General features: G+C 37.4%; 1 protein-coding gene across 1 annotated transcript in view; it reads left to right on the top strand.

The window, feature by feature from the left end:
* Positions 1-22,067, top strand: part of Aven (apoptosis and caspase activation inhibitor) — a 173,503-nt gene that overhangs the window by 14,029 nt on the left and 137,407 nt on the right. Inside the window, 1 exon segment of the mRNA XM_015480857.2 lies at positions 18,382-18,559. Within this exon segment, the coding sequence (XP_015336343.2) occupies positions 18,382-18,559 (178 nt within the window).

Raw genomic sequence — 22,067 nt, 5'->3', positions numbered from 1 at the left:
GACGAAAATTTGTGAGATGAGGGGATTGTTGTGTATCTTGCTTGTGGTGGTTACCTGACCACATAAAATAAATAAAGGTATTGTGTCCAATTACAAATAAATGAATTCAGAAAAGAATTTTTATATTTTTTATCTAAATTGTAGAGCTTTGAATTCATTTATCTAAAATTGTAGAGCTTTGTTTCTCTATGTGTAAGTTAAACAAAGGAAATGATTACCGAGTTGCCATTTAGTTTTGATTTTTATTAGATTCTAAAAGGATAAGTATTTTAGACCAAGAAGACTGTTTTCACATGAAATACCTTGGCATCTATCTCAGTGGTAGATCTTCGGCCCTCTTCAGGGACAAGAGAGAAGAGTGTGTTCAGACGCCCTGAAACCTGTGATTCTTTTAAAAAATGCTTTTTTTAAAAAACAGTGCTGGTTGACCCAGTGAAGCCAGATTTAAAGTTAGGTAGTCAGTGTAGTTAGGTAAATCGGGTCTAATATCGAGTGAAATCTAAAATGGAGGCCATGCTGAGAATGATTCTGGGAAACGCAGGACTACTCATGAAATGTTAATGAAGTCCCAAAAAAGCCCTAGGCCCAAAGTCCATCCCAAAGGAATGTTAATGGAGCCCAGGAAACAGCCCCCAACAGATTTGGAGATAGCCCATCCCAAAGAAGTGTTAATGAAGTCCTCCTTCCTGCCCAGATTACTTCTTTGGCTCACCTGTGTCCCACCCCTCGGGCCTTCCAACCTACATTCCATCACTGAAAGAACTATAAAAAGGGGAAACAACCGCACTTCCACGGATTCCACCTCTTGGGTCCCCTTCTTCCTCCGGGAGAAGTCTTTTCTGCTGTCCTTTAATAAACTTCTAATTTTCCACTCTGACCTTGCCTCGGCGTGATTCTCTGGTGTTATTCTTCAACATTGGGGAAGCAAGGACTCGTCACCGGCCAACAGCGGTAACACCAGCATTTGAAAATTGTCTGTCTGAATAAGGACTCTGTTCTTACAGAATATCACTCTTTCTGTGTTTTGAGTGGTTTCAGGATCATTAGATACAGGAAAATCCCCTCCTCACTCTTTATAACCTTTAATGAATCAAATTGCTGTGGATAATGACTGAGGAAGAGTCTTGGGGTTTGTTTAGAAGGAAGCAGGAGTTGCTTTGCTGGGGATGGTGACATTTTCATTAGGACAGACCCTGTCTCTCAGCCTTTTCCCACCCCTTTTATTCGTGAGGGCTAACTTCATAATAACCCATTCAGAACTATCTTGATGATATATCATACTCCAGAATTTCCTTTTATTCTCTCTTTGTCAAAATTGTGTAACAGTGTGTTACTCAAAGAGCTTTGAATTTCCAGTCTAGTCGTCATTACCTCTGTAGAAATCCCATTGGTGGGGTCCCTATTTTGAGGCAGATGATCTTTTTTTTTTTTTTTGGTGCTAATTACGTTATAACAAGATCCCATGTTTTCTGCCAAAGCCACAGTTTGTGTCCTGTTAGGATTTAGTTTTGTCAGGTTTATTCCTTTTGAGAGTTTGGATTACAATTTTAAATTCACTGACCTCCTTGTTAGAGGTAAACAATACTAGTATTCAATTCATATTCCTCCCCGAAGAATATTTGGATATTTGGAGACTGTTTTAGTGGGAATCTAGAGAAGATATTAAATGTTGCTTTAAATTTCTATGAAGCAGAGAAGGATAACCTCATACTTGGGCTAAAGGCAAGGCACAAGTAATGTTAGCATTGCTAACTCCAAGGGAGCCTCTCTGACACCTGAAGGTTCCGGTTTACAAGGCCCAGTCCTTGGCTTTTGTGTCGACCACATAATCTTAATCCTGGGATTTGCATTTTGTCCTTATGGATCAGGAACTTTGAGAAGATCCATCTTTCTCTAATGCAAGGTAAAAGCTTTCTCCTTCCTTATGTGTCTCTGCTGCCCTTTCTTTTAATTAAAATTTTCCTTTCCTAGTGTTGGAAAAGCGTCTTAAAGGTCACACTTAAAAAGAGCTGCAGAAGGGAAATGCAGATTACATTATTCCATCCTGTCATGGGGGAAATGATCTCTTGAATTGCTCTGTCTCTGAAAAGTGCATTTTCTTTTTTCTTATTTCTCTATTCTGGTTAAAGTAAGGACAGAGAAGGGAGGGATTTTTGTTGACAGCAACCATGATGTCATTCAGCTGATGGCTGGGGAGCTAGAGAAAGCAGTTCAGTCAGAAAAGTGCCAGCCTAGTGCCTTTCAAAGGTTGTGGCAAAAATAAGTTTCAAATATAATGCATGCACTTGTCTTTGTTGCAAACAGTACGATCTTATTCCATTTATTAAATATTGTTACTTGAAATCTCTAAATACAGTTTTTGTAGTAGTTGTCATTTGATTTCTGTAGACTTTAAGGTAACCACTGACAGGTATTGTGAGAACTCAATATTCTTTTAGTGTTCTAGAAGATGAAGGAAAATTTGAATATAAAATTAGCCAGCCTACAAAAGACAAAAAGATATGCATTTTATAGCCTTTATCCATTTGTCAAAAACTGAAAAGGAGGATGAATTCAAAAGAGGATCTTCAGGTGCTGGGTAGCTACAGAAGGTGGAGCATATATGAAATTTCATGAGTGAGGTAGAATCCATGTGCAAAGAAAGACTTCTCAGATGATTGATCTAATCCTCACATGGTGCAGTGTGTATACAGGCTGTCACTTTAATATAAGGTGACACTTAGAAGAAAGAATTCTGGTAGGTACATTTTCCTCTAATGTGAAATGGCAAATCAAACATCTTTTCTTGGTTACAGCTTGAGTTTGGCCCTTGTCTAAAAAGACAACTGTTATGTGGAGATTGTAACTTGAATCTTGTGAAATTTGATCTCATAGTTAAACTTATAGCCTCTGGTCACAAGAGGGAGAGTAAGATAGTACTATAGTCAGGAGACTGAATGACATGCTGTGAGGAGCTCTTATAAAAGCACACAAAATGTCCAGCTATACGTCTGTGACTTAGACTGGGTGCAATGAATGCAACCCCCTTGGAGTTGTAGTGTGAGGAGGGTGGGTGCCCCACCAGATGGTGGCATTAAACCTTGATTAAAAGAATAGGTGGAATGAGGTTTGGATCACACCTGTGTTGGATAGGTTCCTTTCTTCATATTTTGCCTTTGTCAGCATCTGACTTCTGTTTTACTTTGCTCTGAGGTATTTTGGTATTTTTGCTGTGTCTTCCTACTGTCAAAACATTTCCTCATTCTGTGAACCTTGCTGTTTTCAGTGATCAAGTTTTTGGTTTAGGTTTGTTCACTTGTGTGGTTGGTAAGTTTATGGAGTGGATACATTACCTGTTTCAAGTAGATTTCATCTGTCTACGTATAATTAGGTGTAAGTAAGATCCTGCCTATCATCCAGGTTGTTATTAAAGTTAGACAAGATACGTAAAAGGATGAGTTTTGAAGAGAGAAGATGTCACTGATGTAAGAAAGGTAGTTTCACATGATAGAAGATAATTCTTGGCTGGGGATATAGCTCAGTAGTACAGCACTTACCTACCACAAGTGAGTCCCTAGATGCGATCCCCAGCAAGAGGGGAAAACAGATGATTCTTGGATGATTGGTCTGTCTTGCAGTCTCTCTCCTGACAGTTAAGGTCTCATTTTTCTCCATTGATAGTCATGAGTTTTGAGCTGAACTTTCACAAATGCTTTAGGTACTAAGATATTTTTCACAGAGAATTAACCTTTTTTTTGAGGTGCTGGGGATTGAATCCAGGGCCTTGTGCATGCAGGGCAAGCATTCCATCAACTGAGCAGTATCCCCAGCCCCGAGAATTAACTTTTACCAATATTATACTCAGTGAAGATTCATTTGCAAAAGCGCTGGATTGCATTTTAAGAGGTTTTTATTCTGCCTTTACTGATAAGATCTTGGGCAAGTCCTCTCTGAACCTCATTGTAGCCTAGCGAGTTAAACCAGAACAAGGATGCTCTAAGGGAAGCAGTATTGTTTCAACCTCTACTTTCCATTTTGCTTCCTTGGATTACTATGGTGGAGCAAATTTGTAAGCCATCAAGTAAGGAGGATTATTATAATAATAATAATAATATAATAATAATAATAATAATAAAATAATAATAATTAGTGCTGGGGATTGAACCCAGAGCCCCTTTACCATGGAACCACATCCCCAGACCTTATTTTTTGTTTTGAGATAGGGCCTCATTAAGTTGCTGAGGATGCCCTTGAACTTGTGATGCTCCTGCCTCAGCCTCCAGAGTCTCTGGCATGCACCACTGTGCCTGGCAAGGAGGTCTATTTTAAATGTAGAAAAGAATATTATCTAATAGTATAACCTCTATTTTGAGCAATGGAACAGGTATTTTAAAAAAATCAAGAATTCATTGTGTTGTAGGGACAAATAAGCCAAGGCACTGAAGATAGCAGGAAACAGTTTCATTTGGCTGCAGCCAGACTCAGAGGGCACAGCTTTTGCTGTAATCAATTAATCCCCTGAACCCCAAGTTCAGGTAGTTTCAGAGTTTTATACTCAGCATGTAAAGGGAGGGGCTCAGAAGTTCACAGTCTGCAGAAGTTTACATAAAAGCAGCTTTTTCTTTTACTGTTTTGGGCAAGTTAACACTTCAAGGACAACACCTGGGAAGGGGAGAGATTCTTTTCCCCTTTCTTTCCTACCCTTGCCAGCTATTATTATGGAGCCCAATTGGTATATTCTCTTATCTTAAAAATGTAGACATCTCTGTGAAGCCCAGTTCTCAAGGCCATAGGCCTTGTTTGCACATTGCTACAAACTTCTATACTGGATATGTTTGTGAAAAACTAGTAAGGGGGTGTCCAGCACCTGGAATGCTGATTTCTTCCCGGCCAGTGGCCAACTGAGATAGGGCAACACGAAAATAGGAAGGTTATTTACATTGAACTCTTTTGTAGAGATCTTTTGCTGGCAGTCCTAAAATCAGCCACGGTGAAGATTTCTGGAGAAGTCCAGTTAAGACTTTTTGTGGAGAAAGGGGGCGCCACTTCAACTGAACCTGTTGTGTGCTTTGGATAAAGTGCAATAGCATACAAAGGAACTGTAATAAGACATTGTGATTCTTATTTTTTAAGTTTTACTAGAATAAATGGTAGCCAAGTAACAGAGTTTTTAATGGTTTTTGAAATTTAAGTGATTTCAGTAAGTTTGTCATGGTAATTGGCATCTTACTAAATTGATAGCTACATGGCTGTGTAGATGTTATGTGAAAAATCTTTCAAAATCTATGGTGAGAAGAAACGTTTTTTGGGGAAGCTGCTTAACTAGTAGATGAGAGTTCCATGCTATTGAAAATGGCAGGTGATGGTGGTTGTTTGGTTTGTTCGTTTTGTAGGAGGGAGCTGAGCTTTCCAGTTCTAGGCTTTTTGATGAATTTTTAACAGATAAGCTGAGGGGGTGGATTCATTGTAGGTGAAAAGATGTTGGCAAATGGTCTCTTTATAAGAGCAGGAGATGATTTAGAAGGCAGTAGGGTTCTAAACCTCCTTTACATTCTGTGTTCTAAACGTAAAAGAAACCCCCACTTTTTTTTTTTTTTTTTTTAGAAGGGTGTCTTGCCATGTTGCCCTTCCTGGGCTCAAGTGATCCTCCCACCTTGGCCTCCTGAGTTGTTGGGACTGTAGGTGTGCAACATGGTGACCAGTTTAGAAACAAACCCTTTGTCTTTCACAAAACAAACAGGTTGTTTCAAAATGGAGCTAGTCACCAAAGGAGGGAATTCTGAATATTTACATGGTTTCTTCCTTGTTACATGCTCCAAGTCTCATGTCTGTACAAGGACAGACATTTGGGTTTAACAGTGGTGTCAGATTTGATGGAGTTTGTTGATTGGGTCAAAAACTCCTGTTAGAAATATTTTATAAAAGACTCAGGTTGCATTTTATACCCAGAAAATAAATATTATTGAAGTGTGAGATGAAAGGAAAAGGGGGAAACTTGTAAAAGTAAAGGGACTGCCACATGCCAAGAGTCAAGTAGGAGAAAGGAGACAATTGCCTGTATAAGATAGATGGACACCTATCAGAGACCACCTCAGTGGCTTGTCAGTATTTATTTATTTTTTTTGTACTGGCAGTTGAACCTGGGGGTGCATAACTAATGAGCCACATCCCTAGCCCTTTTTGTTTTATTTAGAGACAGGGTCTTCCTAAGTTACTTAGGACCTTAAGATGAGACTTGCTTTGAACTCATGATCCTCCTGCCTCAGCCTCCTGAGTTGCTGGGATTACAGGCGTACACTATGGCCCCCAGTGGCTTATCAGTATTATAAAAAGTTTGGTTATAGAATACATTTTTTTAAATATTTTTTTTAGTCATAGTCGGACCCATACCTTTATATTATTTATTTTTATATGGTTCTAAGGATTGAGCCCATTGCCTCGCACGTGCTACCCTAGAATACATTTTTTGAAGTCTGTTGTTCTGATTGCGATGTGTACTTCATTCTGATAAAGAATCTAGGAAATCAAAATTTCTGCTGTATTACGGTTTTATTCATCCTGTTTTGTGGAGTCCTATAGAACAGTAGAGTTAGTTTTTCATATGGCCAAAGCTAGAAAAAAAGTAGCACAGGTAGTTTTTTAGTTAAGGTGTGATGGACCTGAGAGTATGTAGTATGACCTGCCTTCAACTTTAGACATAGAAGAGTAGAGGCCCCCACCCCTCACATTACCCCCCCAAAAAAGAGAAGTTTCTGTGTAACTCCTTTTTCCTAAGAAAAAGAAACAAAAAGTCTTATGTAGTACCATTTGACTTTTTTGGAATTTTACATTACAGTAACTCTTTTCTTTCAACCCAGATGGGTACTTGGATTTGTTTTTCTAGGTGGTAGGTGTAATGTTAAAAATACTGAAAAGACTGGGATTCAGGTAAATTTCCTCAATGGGATTGTATTTTCTCATCAGCAAAGGTCTATCTCAGAGCCAAGTTCCCAATCCTGTGTTATTTCGTTGTAGATCTAGAAAAAATTTAGGATCTGAAAAAACCTCAAATAAGAAAAATAGTTCCAATAAGAAGTGTAGATCTTAGTGTAGAATGTGTTTCATTCATTATAGATTGAAGAAATTCAGGGTTTGTGAGGGGGGGTGGAAAGAAACATGGATTTTATTTCCTCCATTAAATTATATGATGTAGACTGTGTGGAAAAACTGTCCTTGCTTCCAAATAGATAGGACCATGGTATGATATCAGGCCTTTCATAAGAATATGAAAAATTTATTAATGATTCTTAGTAGAGAAAGAATTTTAAACTTATTAGATGAAATTAAGAGCAGGTAGTATTATTAGATTAAAAATAAAACAAAACAAAATTTCTTCCTAGTTTTATGTCCACATAATGGTTACTGTTCAGATCTGAGGGAACACTGTTGAAGGCAAGTTGATGTCCAAGGAGCTGGCAATGGAGAGAACAGGTGCACTGTCTCAGATTCTTGATTCTGCTAACAGATAGTAATTACTTTTTCATGTCTCATTTTTATCAACCACTTTCAATAAAAACACCTATGAGAAGGTGTAAGAATGAGGAGAAGGAAAGGAATGGTGTGACAACACTGAGGCGCCAGGGAACAATAGCTTTGTGAATGGGTTACCTTTCCCTTTAAGCCCAGGTTCTCTCTACCCCACTTTCTTTCCCAGGAACTGTTTTGATGCTACTGAGCAGTACTGAGACTTGACTTTTTCCTTATGTCTTTGAGACTGAGGGTGAAGTTTTTAGTTAGATGTATAAACAGTGGGATTGTATTAGAAAAAACTATTTTTTTTCTAAAATATATTTTTAGTTGTAGATGGACACAATACCTTTATTTTTAAATGATGCTGAGGGCCTTGTACATGTGAGGCAAGTGCTCTACTGCTGAGCTACAACCACAGCCCCTAGAAAAAACATTTTTGATGCTTTGTAGAATCCATTATAAAAATGCTGTTATCATCTTCATCTGAAATCAGTTTTCCTAGCTCTTAGAAGGGCAACTTTGTTAGGGCAGCTCTTTAGATGTCATGCTCTGGAACACCTTCTGAGGTGTATGAAAATAAGGGCTATATCCCACTGGACACTGGTCCCATCTGTATCTGGCCCTTCCTTTTCCTTTATTCTGTTCAATGTGGATTCTCCTGAGGGTGGGGTTTGGCCCATTAGTTTTCAGAGTTCACAGGGCCCAGGCTTAGCCCCTCCTTGTATTATGGCTGTTGGAGTTAGACCTGACATACTCTGCTGCTGCTCTCCGATGGGCCCACTGAGCTTTCAGTGAGTACCTCATGTTTACCTTGGGAAGCTCAATCTGCTGCCCCACTGCTGCCCACCTTGGCTTCCTGTTATGTGTGTTGCAACCTCACTTTCACAGCCGGTGACTTTTGGTGATTTGTTTCGACCCACTCATATTTGAGACTTTATGGAAAAATTTGTTGCTAGCTTTCTATGAATGTTTTCCCTAGATTTTTACATTTTGCTATCCTCTTTACTCAGTATGTTTTTAAGGGGGAAATTTGGGCAGACTGAAAAATCATTTCGCTAATCCTACCATCCCCACATCCTCAAAAATGTTTTTATATTTTCAGATTTTCCTGTTGTTGACCTTCCTGGGTTTCATTTTGAACAGCTCTCATCCCTTGGTCAGAGGTCTGGGCCTAGAAAATGAGGATTCCCTCCAGTCTGCCTTCTGGCAGGAGCTGTAGCTGTTTTCTTTATTAGCCTGAGGCCATGTGGCCAAGGCTGGAAATAAATCTTTTCTTACCCACGGGCACATGCATCCACAGGTCCCTCATACTCAGATGCCTTCCTCCTCCTGCTTCTCCCTGGCTCTAGGGTCCTGAAGACAACCCCATCTACCCATTTTTGTTGGTGGTGCTTTTTCCACCTATAACCTGAATATCATATAGTCAGCAGCACAGATCACACTATTTATGTTCACTTCTCCACTTTTCCACAGTATGTGAGTTCTTAAGCCTGGGGATTGTGTCTTTTTTGTCTATCTTTCCAGGGCCTGTATCTGCCCAGCACTTAGTAACTACTTATAAAATACTTGTTGAATAAATGGCCATAACAGTGCCAGGAACAAAAGCAACCCTTTGGGTGTATTGCAGGATAGACAAATGATAAGATAAATTCCACTTAGTTCCTTTTCAAGATGCATTTCTTCAAAAGGAATTTATCAAGGTGACCGGCTTTTAGTTTTAAAATTTGTGGTAGGGAGGAAGCACTGGTCAAATCCTTAGTAGGCTGAATTTTTGTTAATTGCTGATAAATTCTCTACAACCTTTTTTTTTTTTTTTTTTTAAATAAACTTTAAACCAGCAATGATAATGATTTAAAAAAAAAAACAACAAAATAAACAAACAAACAAAAAAAACCCCAAACCAACAATAATAGCTGGAAATACAGTTAGTTTTTTGGGTAAAGAATAAGACAGTCATGGAGCCCAGGCATAGCATAAGCTGCTACCCTGTGATTTCTACATGTTCTTGCTTGAGGGCAGAGGCTGGACCAGGATGACCTAGGCTCTTCCTAGATCAATAATTTATCATTTTTTCCCCTCTGACTTGAGGGTTTTGGGAATGTCTTAAAGTTGTCCAGATAAACAACAGCTGTTTAATAGTCTGTGACTTTTCTGCAAAGTGGAAGGTGATGACATTAAAACCTGCGTTTCCAAGGAAACCAGGCTTGTGCTAGTGGATAAGATGAAAACCTGAAACAGAATCAGGAGGAAATCCAGCATTTCCAGCATTAAGCACATGCAGTGAAATTCTAGGAAGGGTGGGACACAGGGGCGGGTACACCAGAAATGGGGCTCACCCAGAGGGAAAAGCCAGTGCCTTTGGCTCTGGGTTGGGTGAGGGATGTTTTGTGCTCTGATCAAATCAACAAAGCAAAACTATCTTTTTCTCTTTGATCATAGCCACACCACGGAGCAAATTGTTTTCATATACATCTGTTCAGTGCTTTCTCTACTAGAAAGGTTGTTGATGTTAATCTGCTTCATTGAATTTTACCTGGGAGTTGGGACTTATAAGATGGTTTAATTTTATAGTTTTCAATCCTTTGAACAGATTTTTTTTTTCTTGTTGTAAAGTAGATACAATGAACCTTATTCTCTTATCATTTTCCTCTCTTTTCTACAAGTACTCCATAAATGAGTTCCACAAAATATAGTTTGAAATAACTAATCAGGCCAGTCTAATTTCCAAAATACCCTTCAGTCATTAAAGCACAGAATTCTCAAGTCTTTAAGAAATCCCATAGTCTATCCCTAGTTAGCCTAGCCCTAGTGTGGGCTGCCAACAGGTTGTAATTACATTTCTGTGCTTCCCATTTTTGGTCCATTTTCTGAATCGAATTGACACACACATGGCCTTGGAGGAAGAAACTGGATGGAATGAAAGGCTGTGAGAAGAGGTACTGAACAGCTGCTTTATGGGTGGGGTTCCCAGTTTCTCTGCAGTTTTTCCCATTCTTTTCCATATATTGATGGCATGGAAGGGCAGCTGCATATAATTGTCTTGCTAGAGAAACAGTTGAGTTTGAATAATCAAATGTGAACTTCTGCCTTTGCCTCCCAAGTACCTAGAATTAAAGGCAGGCACTGTGCCCACTGACAACTTTTTTCACTATTGAAGTTAAATATAATAAGTTTCTGCTTAGGGTCTAAATGATAAAAATCACCTTAGGTTGGTTGTGGTGGTGCAGGCCTGTAATCCCGGCTACTCTCGAGCCTGAGGCAGGAGGATATCAAGTTTGAGGCCAGCCTTGGAAATTTAGTGAGATCCTATTGCAAAAGTAAAATGAATGGGCTGGGGGTGTAACTCAGTGGCGGAGTGCTTCGTGGTGAGACCTAACTCACTGAACCCTGGGTTCAGTGCCCTGTACCTGGGTGGGGACTGAGGAATGACCTTAAGAGGTAGCAGTTAGGTTATTGGTCATTGAGGGTGCATTTTAAAGCTTAATAATACTTAAAAATTTGAAGTAGGATAAATATAATTTTCCAGTTCACATTGTAGCATTTTTGGTTTAATGTGTTTGATGTCAGAATTTAATCCCTGATACTAAGTTTTGGTGACTTTCTGTTGGAGGGTTTCCTTAATTGTGTTCTAGTGTCTTTCCTATCTGTTCCCTTCTATGATGTAATTTACATTTTGTAAGGAACTTAAAAGGTTGTTGAATGTTGAAGCCTTATTGGGCTTGAAGAGGCCCTTTGCTTCAGAAGAAGTAAACAGGGACCTCCAGAAGCTAGATTCTTGAGTTGAAAAAACCTTTCATGGGATCTCTTGTCTGTTATGTCTCAGTGATTTCCCATATTCTTTTGGCTTATCTGAGGACTCTTGGTGATAAAGATCATCTTTAAATATTCTTTTGGCAGACTTGCCTTTTTAAATTTTTTTTGAGTACTGGGGTTTGAACTCAGGGGCACTGAGCCACATCTCCAACTACTTTTTTGTATCTTAGAGACAGGATCTCACTGAGTTGCTTAGTGCCTCACTGTTGCTGAGGCTGGTTTGACACTCTCAATCCTCCTCTCTCAGCCTCCCAAGCAGCTGGGATTACAGGCATGCACCACTACGCCCGGCCAGACTTGCCTTTTTGAAAGAAAAAGAAAGATATTTAATACATCATGCTGCCGAAATGTGGTGTTCATAGGCTGGCCAGTTAACCTAAACAGATTGTAATGGAAAATTAATGGAAAATATTGTAAGTTAAACGGGACAGCAGCTTCAGTGAGTGAATCTTTTTGTTGATTCTCTTGTACTTGTGGTTCCTTTTGTGTATTCATTATTGAAAGATTGGGGGGTGGGTGGGTGTTTGCAATCTCCAGCTGTTACTGTTGAACTATCCATTTTCCCTTCAGCTGTCAGTTTTTGCGTCACATATTGCAGGGATCTGTTAACATATTTATATGTTCATAATTGTTATATTGTTCTGACCCTTTTATTTTTATATAATGTTTTTTATGACAATGTATGTCTTCAAGTCTATGTTGTCTGACATTTTATAGTCACTGCTGCTCTTTTGGTTACTGTTTGCATAGAATAACTTTCCATCCTTTTATTTTACTGATATTTTTATTTTTGACTCTAAAATGTCTCTTGTAGAAAGCATGTCATCAAATGTTGTTTAATCCATTCTGCCAGTTTTGGCCTTTTAGTTTGAATTGTTTATTCACATTTAATGTTATTGATATTGTTGAGTATTCTATTATTTTGGTACATTTAATGTTATTGATATTGTTGAAATTTTTTTTTTTTTTTTTTTTTGGTACTGGGGATTGAACCCAGGGGTGTTTAACCACTAAGCCACATCCTTAGAGATGGGATCTTGCTAGTTGCTTAGGGATTTGCTAAGTTGCTGAAGATGACTTTGAACTCTCCATCCTCCTGCCTCAGCCTCCTGAGCCTCTGGGATAACAGGCATGCGCCACCATACTCAGCTTCCATTTTATTTTTGTTTTCTCTAATTCTCATGGATACTTCATTTCTTGATTCATCCTTTACTGCCTTTTTATACTAAACAAATATATATTTTTAAACCTTTATTTTACTTATTTATTTTTATGTGGTGCTAAGGATGGAACCCTGGGCCTTGCTAGACGAGCACTCTACCGCTGAGCCACAACCCCAGCCCCCTAAACAAATATTTTTAATGTAACATTTTAATTTTAATTCAGTTAATGATTTCCCCCTCTTGAGTAATTTCTGTAAGCTTACCATATATATATATCAAATTATTGAAATCTGCTTCAGATTTATACTTAATTTATACTTAATTCCTGTGATATATAGAAATATCACACTATGTAGCTGTTACCCTGTTCCCTTTTGCCATTTCTATTATACTTGCTACACCTATGTTACAAAACCATTGTTTTAATTACTACTTTATGATTTTCTTTTTAAAGAAGGAGAGGAGCATATATTTATAGCTTTTGTTACGTTAGCCATTTGTTTTATCAGATTATATCCTATGTCTAGTTCTCCTCACTCCTATTTGAGCTCCCTTCTGGAGTCACTTCCTTAGTCTAATATGGTTTTGTACTGTTACTGGCAAAGAGATTTCTGTATGATGTTGGCCCAGCAATATAGTCGCACGCAGATTGTTTGACAATTGCTTTTAAAATCTGTTAAGGGAGGAGAGGGAAAAAATATGCATTTATATTGTCTTTGATGGTTATTTATCACCTTTTCTGGCACTTTTTTTTTTTTTCCTCCATTTGGATCCGAGTTGCTGTTTAGAATAAGTTGTTTTCAGCCTTGTGATTTTAGGTTAGTATATTTCATAAAGTGGGTCTGTTACAACTAATCTTTTTAGTGTTTATCTGGGAATGCCTTTGTTTTGCCTTCATTTGGCAAGATAGCTTGATTTTTCTTGGTTAACAGTTTTCTGTCAGCACTCTGAATATGTCACAGCATTGCCTTTTAGCTTCTATTCTTTCTGATAAGAAGTCAGCCATTAGTCTTTTTTGGGTTGCTTTGTAATGATCATTTTCTCCTAATACTTCTTTTTTTCTTTTTCTTTTTCTCCTCCTAATAGATTTTCTTCTTGGTTGGGAGAATTTTTATTCTGTATCTATAGATCTCATTGTGTTTATACTACTTGGGAGTTTGTTGGTTATGTACATTAAGATTTTTCATCAACTTTGGGAAATTTTTTAGCCATTATGTTTCAAAATATTTTTATTCCTGTTGTGTGTTGAATTTTTCCATGAAAACTGTGATACAGTGAATTCCTAATTCCCAGATTCTGTGAATGTAGCTTTATTTGGAAGTAGGTTCTTTACGGATAAAATCAAGATAAGATGAGGTCCTACTGGACTGAGATGAACGCTAGTCCATTATGACTGGTGTCCTCATAAGACGAGAACAAGGTGTGCACATGCACACAGAAGAGAAAATTCCATGTGAAAATAATAGAGATTGGAGTGATGGGTCTATAAACCAACAGGGGCCTGGGATTGCTGGCAGCCTCCAGAAGTTAGCAGAGAGTCATGGAGCAGGTTCTCCCTTGGGACTTCTAGAAGGAACCAACTCTGCGAACACCTGGATTTCAGACTTCAAGCCTTCAGAACATGAGAAAAAATTTGTTTTAAACTACCTAGTTTGTGATATTTTGTTAAGAAATCCCTAGGAAACGAATATAGATTTTGGTATTGGGAAGTGGGGTGCTGATGTAACCTATAGCATAAAATGTGGAAGTGATTTTGGAATTGAATAAATGGGTAGTGGCTGGAAGAATTCTGAGATACATGATATAAGAAGCCTAAATTGCCTTGAAGAGATTGTTGACAGAAATATGGACATCAAAGGTGATTCTGGGTAGGTCTCAGAAATGAGGAACATAGCATTGGACAATGGGGGAAAAAGCAAGCCTTTTTAGAAAGAGACCTTGGCTGAGTTATGTTCTGCTGTACAGTGTTTGTATGTAGAGGGTTGTTGACTCTCCTACGAATGAAAGAGTTGTTATGTCATTCACTATTATTGGAAAATTGATTATCTAGTCTTATTTTTTGTTCTTTTTTTGACTATCTGTTAATTTTTTTTTTTTTTTTAATGATATTACCTAAAATGACTCAGGAAGTGATAAGACTTTTTTTTTTTTTTTTTTGGTACTTGGGATTAAACCCTAGGGGCACTTTACCACTGAGCTACTTCCCAATCCATTTTTTTTTTTTTTTTTTTTAATTTGAGACAGGGTCTCACTAAGTTTTTAGGGCTTTGCCAAGCCTCTTAGGCTGGCCTTGAACTCTTGATCCCCCACAACCTCCCAAAGTGCTGGGATTACAGGTGTACCCCACCACACCTGGCCAAAAAAAGTGGTAAGACAAAAAATTTATACTCGACTAGCTGTGCTGGTAAGTAGTTTGATAAAGAAGGTTATAATTATTGATTATGGTTACATTTTAAGATCTTTGTGAATTTAATGGGTTTGAATCTCATTGATTTAGATGATTGAATATAGGCTGTAGTTCTTTATGGTAATGTAGTGCTTTCTTCAGTAGAGTTTTAGAGTAGCCTTTTGTTTGGTTTGCAGGCTCAGAGACTGATCACCTTATATATGAGTACAAACAGATGCCAGATTCTGTGTTCTTGTCCTGGCTTTCCTTCCTTGAGTTTTAGATTATTGTCAGCTCTGCCTAGTCATCTATGGAATAATTTTTTCCATCTCTATTCTGTAGGGTAGTTGAAGTTTGAAGTCAAATTGACCCTTGCCTATTAGAAGAACTGCAAAACATTAAATTATCCTTTCTGGTTGAGAATCTCAATTTGTTCTAAATGGATTTTTTTTTTTTCCTGGTGCCATTGGACAAAATAATAGCTCAACAGTAATTTAATCATATAATAGATCTTTCCCTTGTTAACCTAATTGGCTTCCTGTTACTTTATGAACACTGCAACCAATGACCCGTGCCCAGGTATGAAATGTTAAAGTGAAAATTACATACTCATTTCAAAATGATGTTAACATAAAAGCAATGCCTTTTATATTTAGTTTTCACACTACTTTCATCAGTATTTTCTCATTTGCTCTGTCCTTTCCCTCCATTTTGAGGCTTGGCATATTTTAATTTTGTTCTAGATCTTTGCATAATGAAATCTCTTGGAAATTCTATGGTGTACCTTTCTCTAACTTATAACTATCTTCTAAATTCTGTTTTATTACTTATTAGTAATCTCTTTGAGGGAGACCTAATGACAACTCTGTGTTTGCATTTGGGTGGGGGTAATGAGATCCTTGTTTAGGGATTCTTCTAATTTGGGGATTAGTGAGTCATTCATCTGCATGAGGTCCAGGCTATTATAAACACTTAGTAAGTATTAAATGATGGTAATGGCAGGGCCATTAATCCTATCTGGGTCTCCTGCCTTCCATTTTAGTGCTTGTTTCACTGCAGCAGTGGTTCCTAGGGTGTTTCAGATCATAGCTTTCAGATCAAGATAATTATTTTGCCCAGGTGTCCATTTTTGCCATGTGTCATAGCTCTGTTTAGAGGTTTTGGACTAACTGGAGAAGCCTCCCTGAGCTTTATTTACCCAGTGGGACAACAAAAGAATATTGGATTTTCCCAGATTAAGCCCTGTCAGTATTTTCAGCTCTAGTTCTATCCCCTAAATTCTCATCAGTTATAAAGCTGTTTTTTTCCCCCTAACGTTCCTGGTACTTGAAATTTATACATCAGATGCCATTTAATCATATATTTTTATTCCACCAGCATCTTCTGGTTCTCAGAATTTTCAGAAATGGCAGGAAACCTTCAGGTTTTATACTATCTTTGCAGTCCCTAGATGATGATATAAATTGCCATTTTCTTGTTTGGACAGGAGGCTGATAATACTTAAGGGCTGAAAGTGTTCTTGAAAGGCCAATTAGTCCATGGTTTCATGAAAGCTTATGAAATTTGAATCAAGGGGGGACTATTGACTAGTGTTAAATTTGTTGGGTGAATGCTTAATGGGTAACTAGACATTTAAAGGACCAAAATGACACCATACAGAATTTCCTAGATGGAAGAAAGAAGATAGATCTGTGCAGTGTATGGGTCAGACTTTATTACCCAAACCCTTTGGGCAATCCATGTTACTTAGGTTGGTGTAGCTATTATCTGTCATCTGATGTAATGTGGCATAAGGTTCAGAACATCATCTATGATGTGTTTTAACCTAAAATTATTTAACTAGACTCTATTGAGCTTTAGATTTTTAAAGATTAGTTTATAGGTAATAATGGAGATTTAAAAAAGTCTTGTCAATAACACCACAAAGTAGTAGTTGAACAGGAGATTTTTTCCACACTATATCTGGCCTGTCAGTGAATCAATGTCATAGAAATGGGGATTGTGCTAGATTCAAAGAGCCTTGGGGATGAGCAGTCAGATATAATGCATAATTATGAATTGAGTTACTTGGCTGGAAAAACAAGCTGTAAAGAATTTTGGGTGGTTTTAAAATAGTCTGGATGTTATATGAAATGAAATTTATTGACATGGAGAGGTGGAGAATATAGATTTCTAATAAAATCTGGTGACCAAAAAGTTTATGTAAATATAAGAGAAAAAAGATCTGGAAATATGTGCCCTAAGGTTTTTGATGCTTTGGGTGTTGGGAATGCAAGGCTTTTTAGTTTTGCTTCTATTCCTCATAATTAAATGAACATGACTTATTTCTGTGTTTAAAAACAACATGAAACCTCAAGCTTATGCTAACCTGTTCTGTATAGATGGGTTGCTTTAATATTTCTCTAGAGGTTTTTTTTAAACTTAATAAGGATTTTACAATCTTTGGGAAACTTATTTGAATTGTGCCTTTAGGTTTCATGTGCACTTCTTTTTAAAAAATTGTGTTATGGAAAATTTCAAACATGCAAAAGTACGTACAACAATAGTATAATGAATTTCCATGTGCTCATTATCCTCGTTTGGCAATGATCAATCATGTGGAGTTTTTCATTTCTACTTGCTATTCTTCCTACCCACAATTTTGAAGCAAATTCCAAGTGCCATATCTTTTCATCCATAGTTTAACACCAAACAAATAATAAAATTACTAGTATATACTTAATGTAATCAATTATCAAGTCATTGTTCACATTGTCCCAGTTGTCTTTGGTTAGATTGCTTGAGTCAGAGTACAGATGAGTTCCTGATGTCACAACTGCTTGTGTCCATTGCACCCTGATCCTTTTGTTTGCAGTGCTGGGATGGAACCCAGAGCTTGTATATGCTGATAAACCTCTACCACTGAGCTCTACATCTCCAGCCTATGAAACTCTTTTAATCTATAGATTTCCATCCTCTCCCCCACTGTTTTTTCCCTTGCAATTTATTTGTCAATGAAACTGGGCCCTTTCTATTCGAGGATTTCTCATAATCTGCATTTTTTTTTTTTTAATATGTTCTCTTAACCAGATTCTCAAGACTGGAAACTTCTCTAGAATTTATCTGATCAGGATTTCCATTTAAAGTTTATAAAACATATTTATAACATGTTTGTAAAATTTGTAAATTGAAAGTTAATTTCTATCCTGAAGTCCTTTGAGTTGAAGACTCTTTCAGCCTTGATTATTTCAACTAGATGAAACGGCTGTTGAGATATGACATAGGGATAGGTTTTAGAGGGACCAGTTACACAAATGTTCATGCAGTAACTTGCCATATTTCCTTTTCAATGCTTACTAAAAAATTTACCCTGAAACAACACTCTGGTATAATGGAGTTTGTTGAAAATGTTATTTAATATCCTCTGACAGTTTGGTTTATACGTTTAGTCTTTATTGTGATACCTGTGTATTTTTTTAAAAATTATTTTACTACGGAGGCTACTGAAGTCAAGCTTTCCCCTGTTTATTGATTTGTCTCTAATGATTGCAGGTTGAAGATGACAGTGATACAGAAACCTCTAGAGATGAAAACTATGAACAGGGAAATTATTCTAGAAGAAAGATCATCTCTAACTGGGATCGATATCAAGATACTGAAAAAGAAATCAATAATGAAAGTGGAGAATCACAGAGGGGGACAGATTTTAGTGTCCTCTTGAGCTCTGCAGGTATGAATTACACTTGACTAGTCCTGTAGTAGTTGCATAGGCATTTTTTTTCTTGTTGCTTTTTAAATTGCACTTTTATAACTAGTAGTTCATCCTTCTTTCTTTGGATTTTAAATTCAAGTAAAGGAGTGTTTCTAATAGTTTGCAAGGGGAAAATGATGTGTAAGTGGAAGTTGGGGTTTACATGTACTGATGTAGAATGACTAAAATCTCTAAGATGGGTGAAATACTTTATGTAAGTGGAAAATGCTGACCCTTTCTATGGCTAAATTTGGTGTCTCAGGAAAAATAAGTTTTCTCTCTGATTTTAGAAAAATCAGTATTTACAGTTTCTAGGATATGTTTTCTCTCTTTTGTAGCCTGAAGTATGCATATTAAGTGGATATGTATATAGTAGAGCCCCTGAACACCAGAACCTTCTTTTTTTGCGTTGGATCATCTTCTCTATCAATAATATCAATCCATCCTTTTCATGATTAGCTGTTATCAAAGATTGGCTCCTATCTGTGAGACTGAAGAGCAGTAATAAGAAAGAGTGGAGGAGGGCTGGGAGCACAGTTGCCACTCCCTAGTAGGATATGGCATGACGATTTCAACGATAAATTGAGGAGAGATTAGTGGTTGTCCGACTCTGAGGATAAAGGTGAATTGGCTATAAAAGGGTAATATGAGGGACCCTTGTGATGGAGTGTGGTTCAGTATCTTGACTGGGTTGGCAGATACACAAACCTATAAAAGTGATAAAATTGTGTAGAACTTGCACACAAATATACACAAATGAGTATGAAACTGGGGCAATCTGAATAAGATTGGCAAATCATATCAATGTTCTTGTGTCTCTATCCTGGTTGTGATATTATACTGTAGTTTTGCAAAATGTTAGCATAGGGAGAATGGGTGAAGTGTACAAGATATCTGAATTATTTTGTTCCAACAACATGTGAATAACTTCAATAGAAATACTATTTCCAGGTTAAAATACTTAAAGGTTGAAAATGTGGGGAGAGAAATAAAATGGAAATATTTCAATTTGTTTTGAATTCTTTCTTCCCCACAACTCTTATGCTGCGGTTGAGTTCTTCCTTTTTTTCGTATGTTGGTTTTGAATACCAATGCCAGACCAAGAATAGTAATTTGATGCATTCTTTTCCAAGATTAATGGAATGAACTTCTGAGTAGGAAAAGAATTGGTAGAATATTAAATTGTGAGTCAAAACTGTAAGATTGATTTTGGTGTCATTGATAGGTGATGCACATAGGAATAGATTTTCAGATGGCATTCAACTCATTGACTGTTCAAGTACTGGTAACCCTAAGGAATTTCACCAAATGAGTACTTTGCTCTTATTACCTGAATTTTGGTCAATTATGGGATTATAAGCTCCTTTATTCAAGGTGGGAGAAAGGGAATAGACATAAAATATGGCTGATTAGTTTGTTTTTATAAACCATTTGGCCAAAAGATCCAGGAGGAGAAAATTAAAGTAATGCAATGAAATCATGCACTATATGTGGATTTAATGCAATCAATTGTATAGTCAGTAGTTGGAGAATATCTGGCAACAAGAGATACTTTGTAAATGTTTGAATGCAATTAAACATTCTAGTCTAACCCAGTAGGCATGCCCTTTAGCTTATGATTTTGGTGGTTATTTTAGCATTTTATTGATGTAACTTAAAATTTGGCACATGGTTTAAGTCTATTTTTCTTATCTCTGATTTCTTCTCAAATGGCTTGTTTATTTGTGGTTATTTTCTTGGGTGGTTGAAATTGTCATATTTTTTTCTTAAATATTTATATTTTGTAGTTGTAGTTGGACACAATAACTTTGTTTATTTAAATGTGGTACTGAGGATCAAACCCAGGGCCTTGCAGGTGCGAGGCGAGTGCTGAGGCATAACCCCAACCCCGAAATTGTCATATTTTTTGCTATGCACTTACATTTCTTCTCTCTGCTGCTGACTTATTGATTTATTCTCACCATAGCATAATCCTAATAACTGCCAAGCTCTTTGTATGTGTTTCAGTACAACTATATTGATTCTCTTTTGAGAGGTAGAGTTCATTCTCTGATCATAAAATATTGAGTATCCTCTAGATAGGCTAACCACATTCCTTAGAATGATCCTGATTTTTAGTATACTATATTACTTATGTAAATAAAGATACAACCCATAAAAATACTGCTGGTTTCTTAGGTGCACATATCATAAACTTTTTCAGATATTGTCAAACTGTTCTCCAAAATAGAGATGAGCTAGAATTCCTAGTGGTCCCCATCCCTGCCAACATGTAGAACCATAAACTTTTAAATTGCAACCAAATAATTGCATGATATCTAATTGTGGCCTATTTAACAAATATTTAAGTGCCCACTGTTTCATGGTATTGTCTCTGAGGCTGGGGATATGGCAGTGAACAGAACAGACAAAATCACCTATCTTGTGGATGGAGACACACAATAAGGAAAAGGGAAGTATCTACTATGTTTAATAGTAATTGCTTAGGATAGAAATGCAGTGGGGAGGGGCTCTTATCATTCTATAAGGAGTGGCTAGGGAAGGTCTTACTAAGAAGATGATAGTTGAATAAAGACTTGAGAAATTTGAGGGAAGAAGCATTAAGGATATTTGCTGAAGGAGAGTTCCAAACAAATATAGCAAAGTTCCAAGACATTGAGATGGGAGTATAGGAATAGCAAAGAAGGCCAGCATACAGAAACAAAGTGAGCAAGGAGGCAAAGGGATCAGAAGGGCATCATGTGGGCAGATCATGTGGAGACTTGTAGATGGCTTTGACAACAAGTGAGATGAGAAACATTGGAGGTTTGGAGAGGAGAGGGATATAGCCAGCTCATATTTTAACAGGATTACTCTGTCATAGTGGAAGGAACTAAAGACAGGCAAGGGGTTGGGGAGCAGGTGGAGCAGGTAGACCAGTTAGGTTATTGCAATAATGTAGGCAAGCAATGGTAGCAGGTAGGGCCAGGATGGTAACAGTGAAATATGGTTGAAATATGGTGAAATATGGTTGAGTTCTGTATCTGTGTTGAGGGATGAGCAGAAAGGACTTGTGGAAGTGGGATATGAAGAGAAAAAAATAACACTTGTAAGGATAATGCCAGGTTTTTGGTCCAAACAGCCAGAAGAAGGGAGTTGCCATTAACTGAGATGGGTAAACTATAGGAGGTGTTTGGTGTTGCATATGTTAAAATCAAGATGCCAGTTAGATGTATGTCAAAATTTCCGTAAGAAATAAGTGGCATGCTTACTATAATTAGATGGTTCCTCTGGTAAAATTCCTTCTATAAAGATGTGGGTAGTACAGTGTCAGGAGGGCAGGTAGCAGCAGAGATGTTACCGGAACTTTGAAGGAGAGATTCATATCGGGTTTACCTTGAGAAGATTAATATCATCTTTGGTTAGGAGACACAACCAGCCAAGACCACCCCCCTGAGATTAGGGTCAGAGGGGCACCCTATTTTTTTTTTTTTTTTTTTTTTTTTTT

This window comes from Marmota marmota, unplaced genomic scaffold, assembly GCF_001458135.2.
Source record: "Marmota marmota marmota unplaced genomic scaffold, marMar, whole genome shotgun sequence".
In the NCBI taxonomy this organism is placed as follows: domain Eukaryota; kingdom Metazoa; phylum Chordata; class Mammalia; order Rodentia; family Sciuridae; genus Marmota; species Marmota marmota.
The sequence above is the reverse complement of the archived record's forward strand: the minus strand, read 5'-3'. Positions and strand labels throughout refer to the sequence as shown.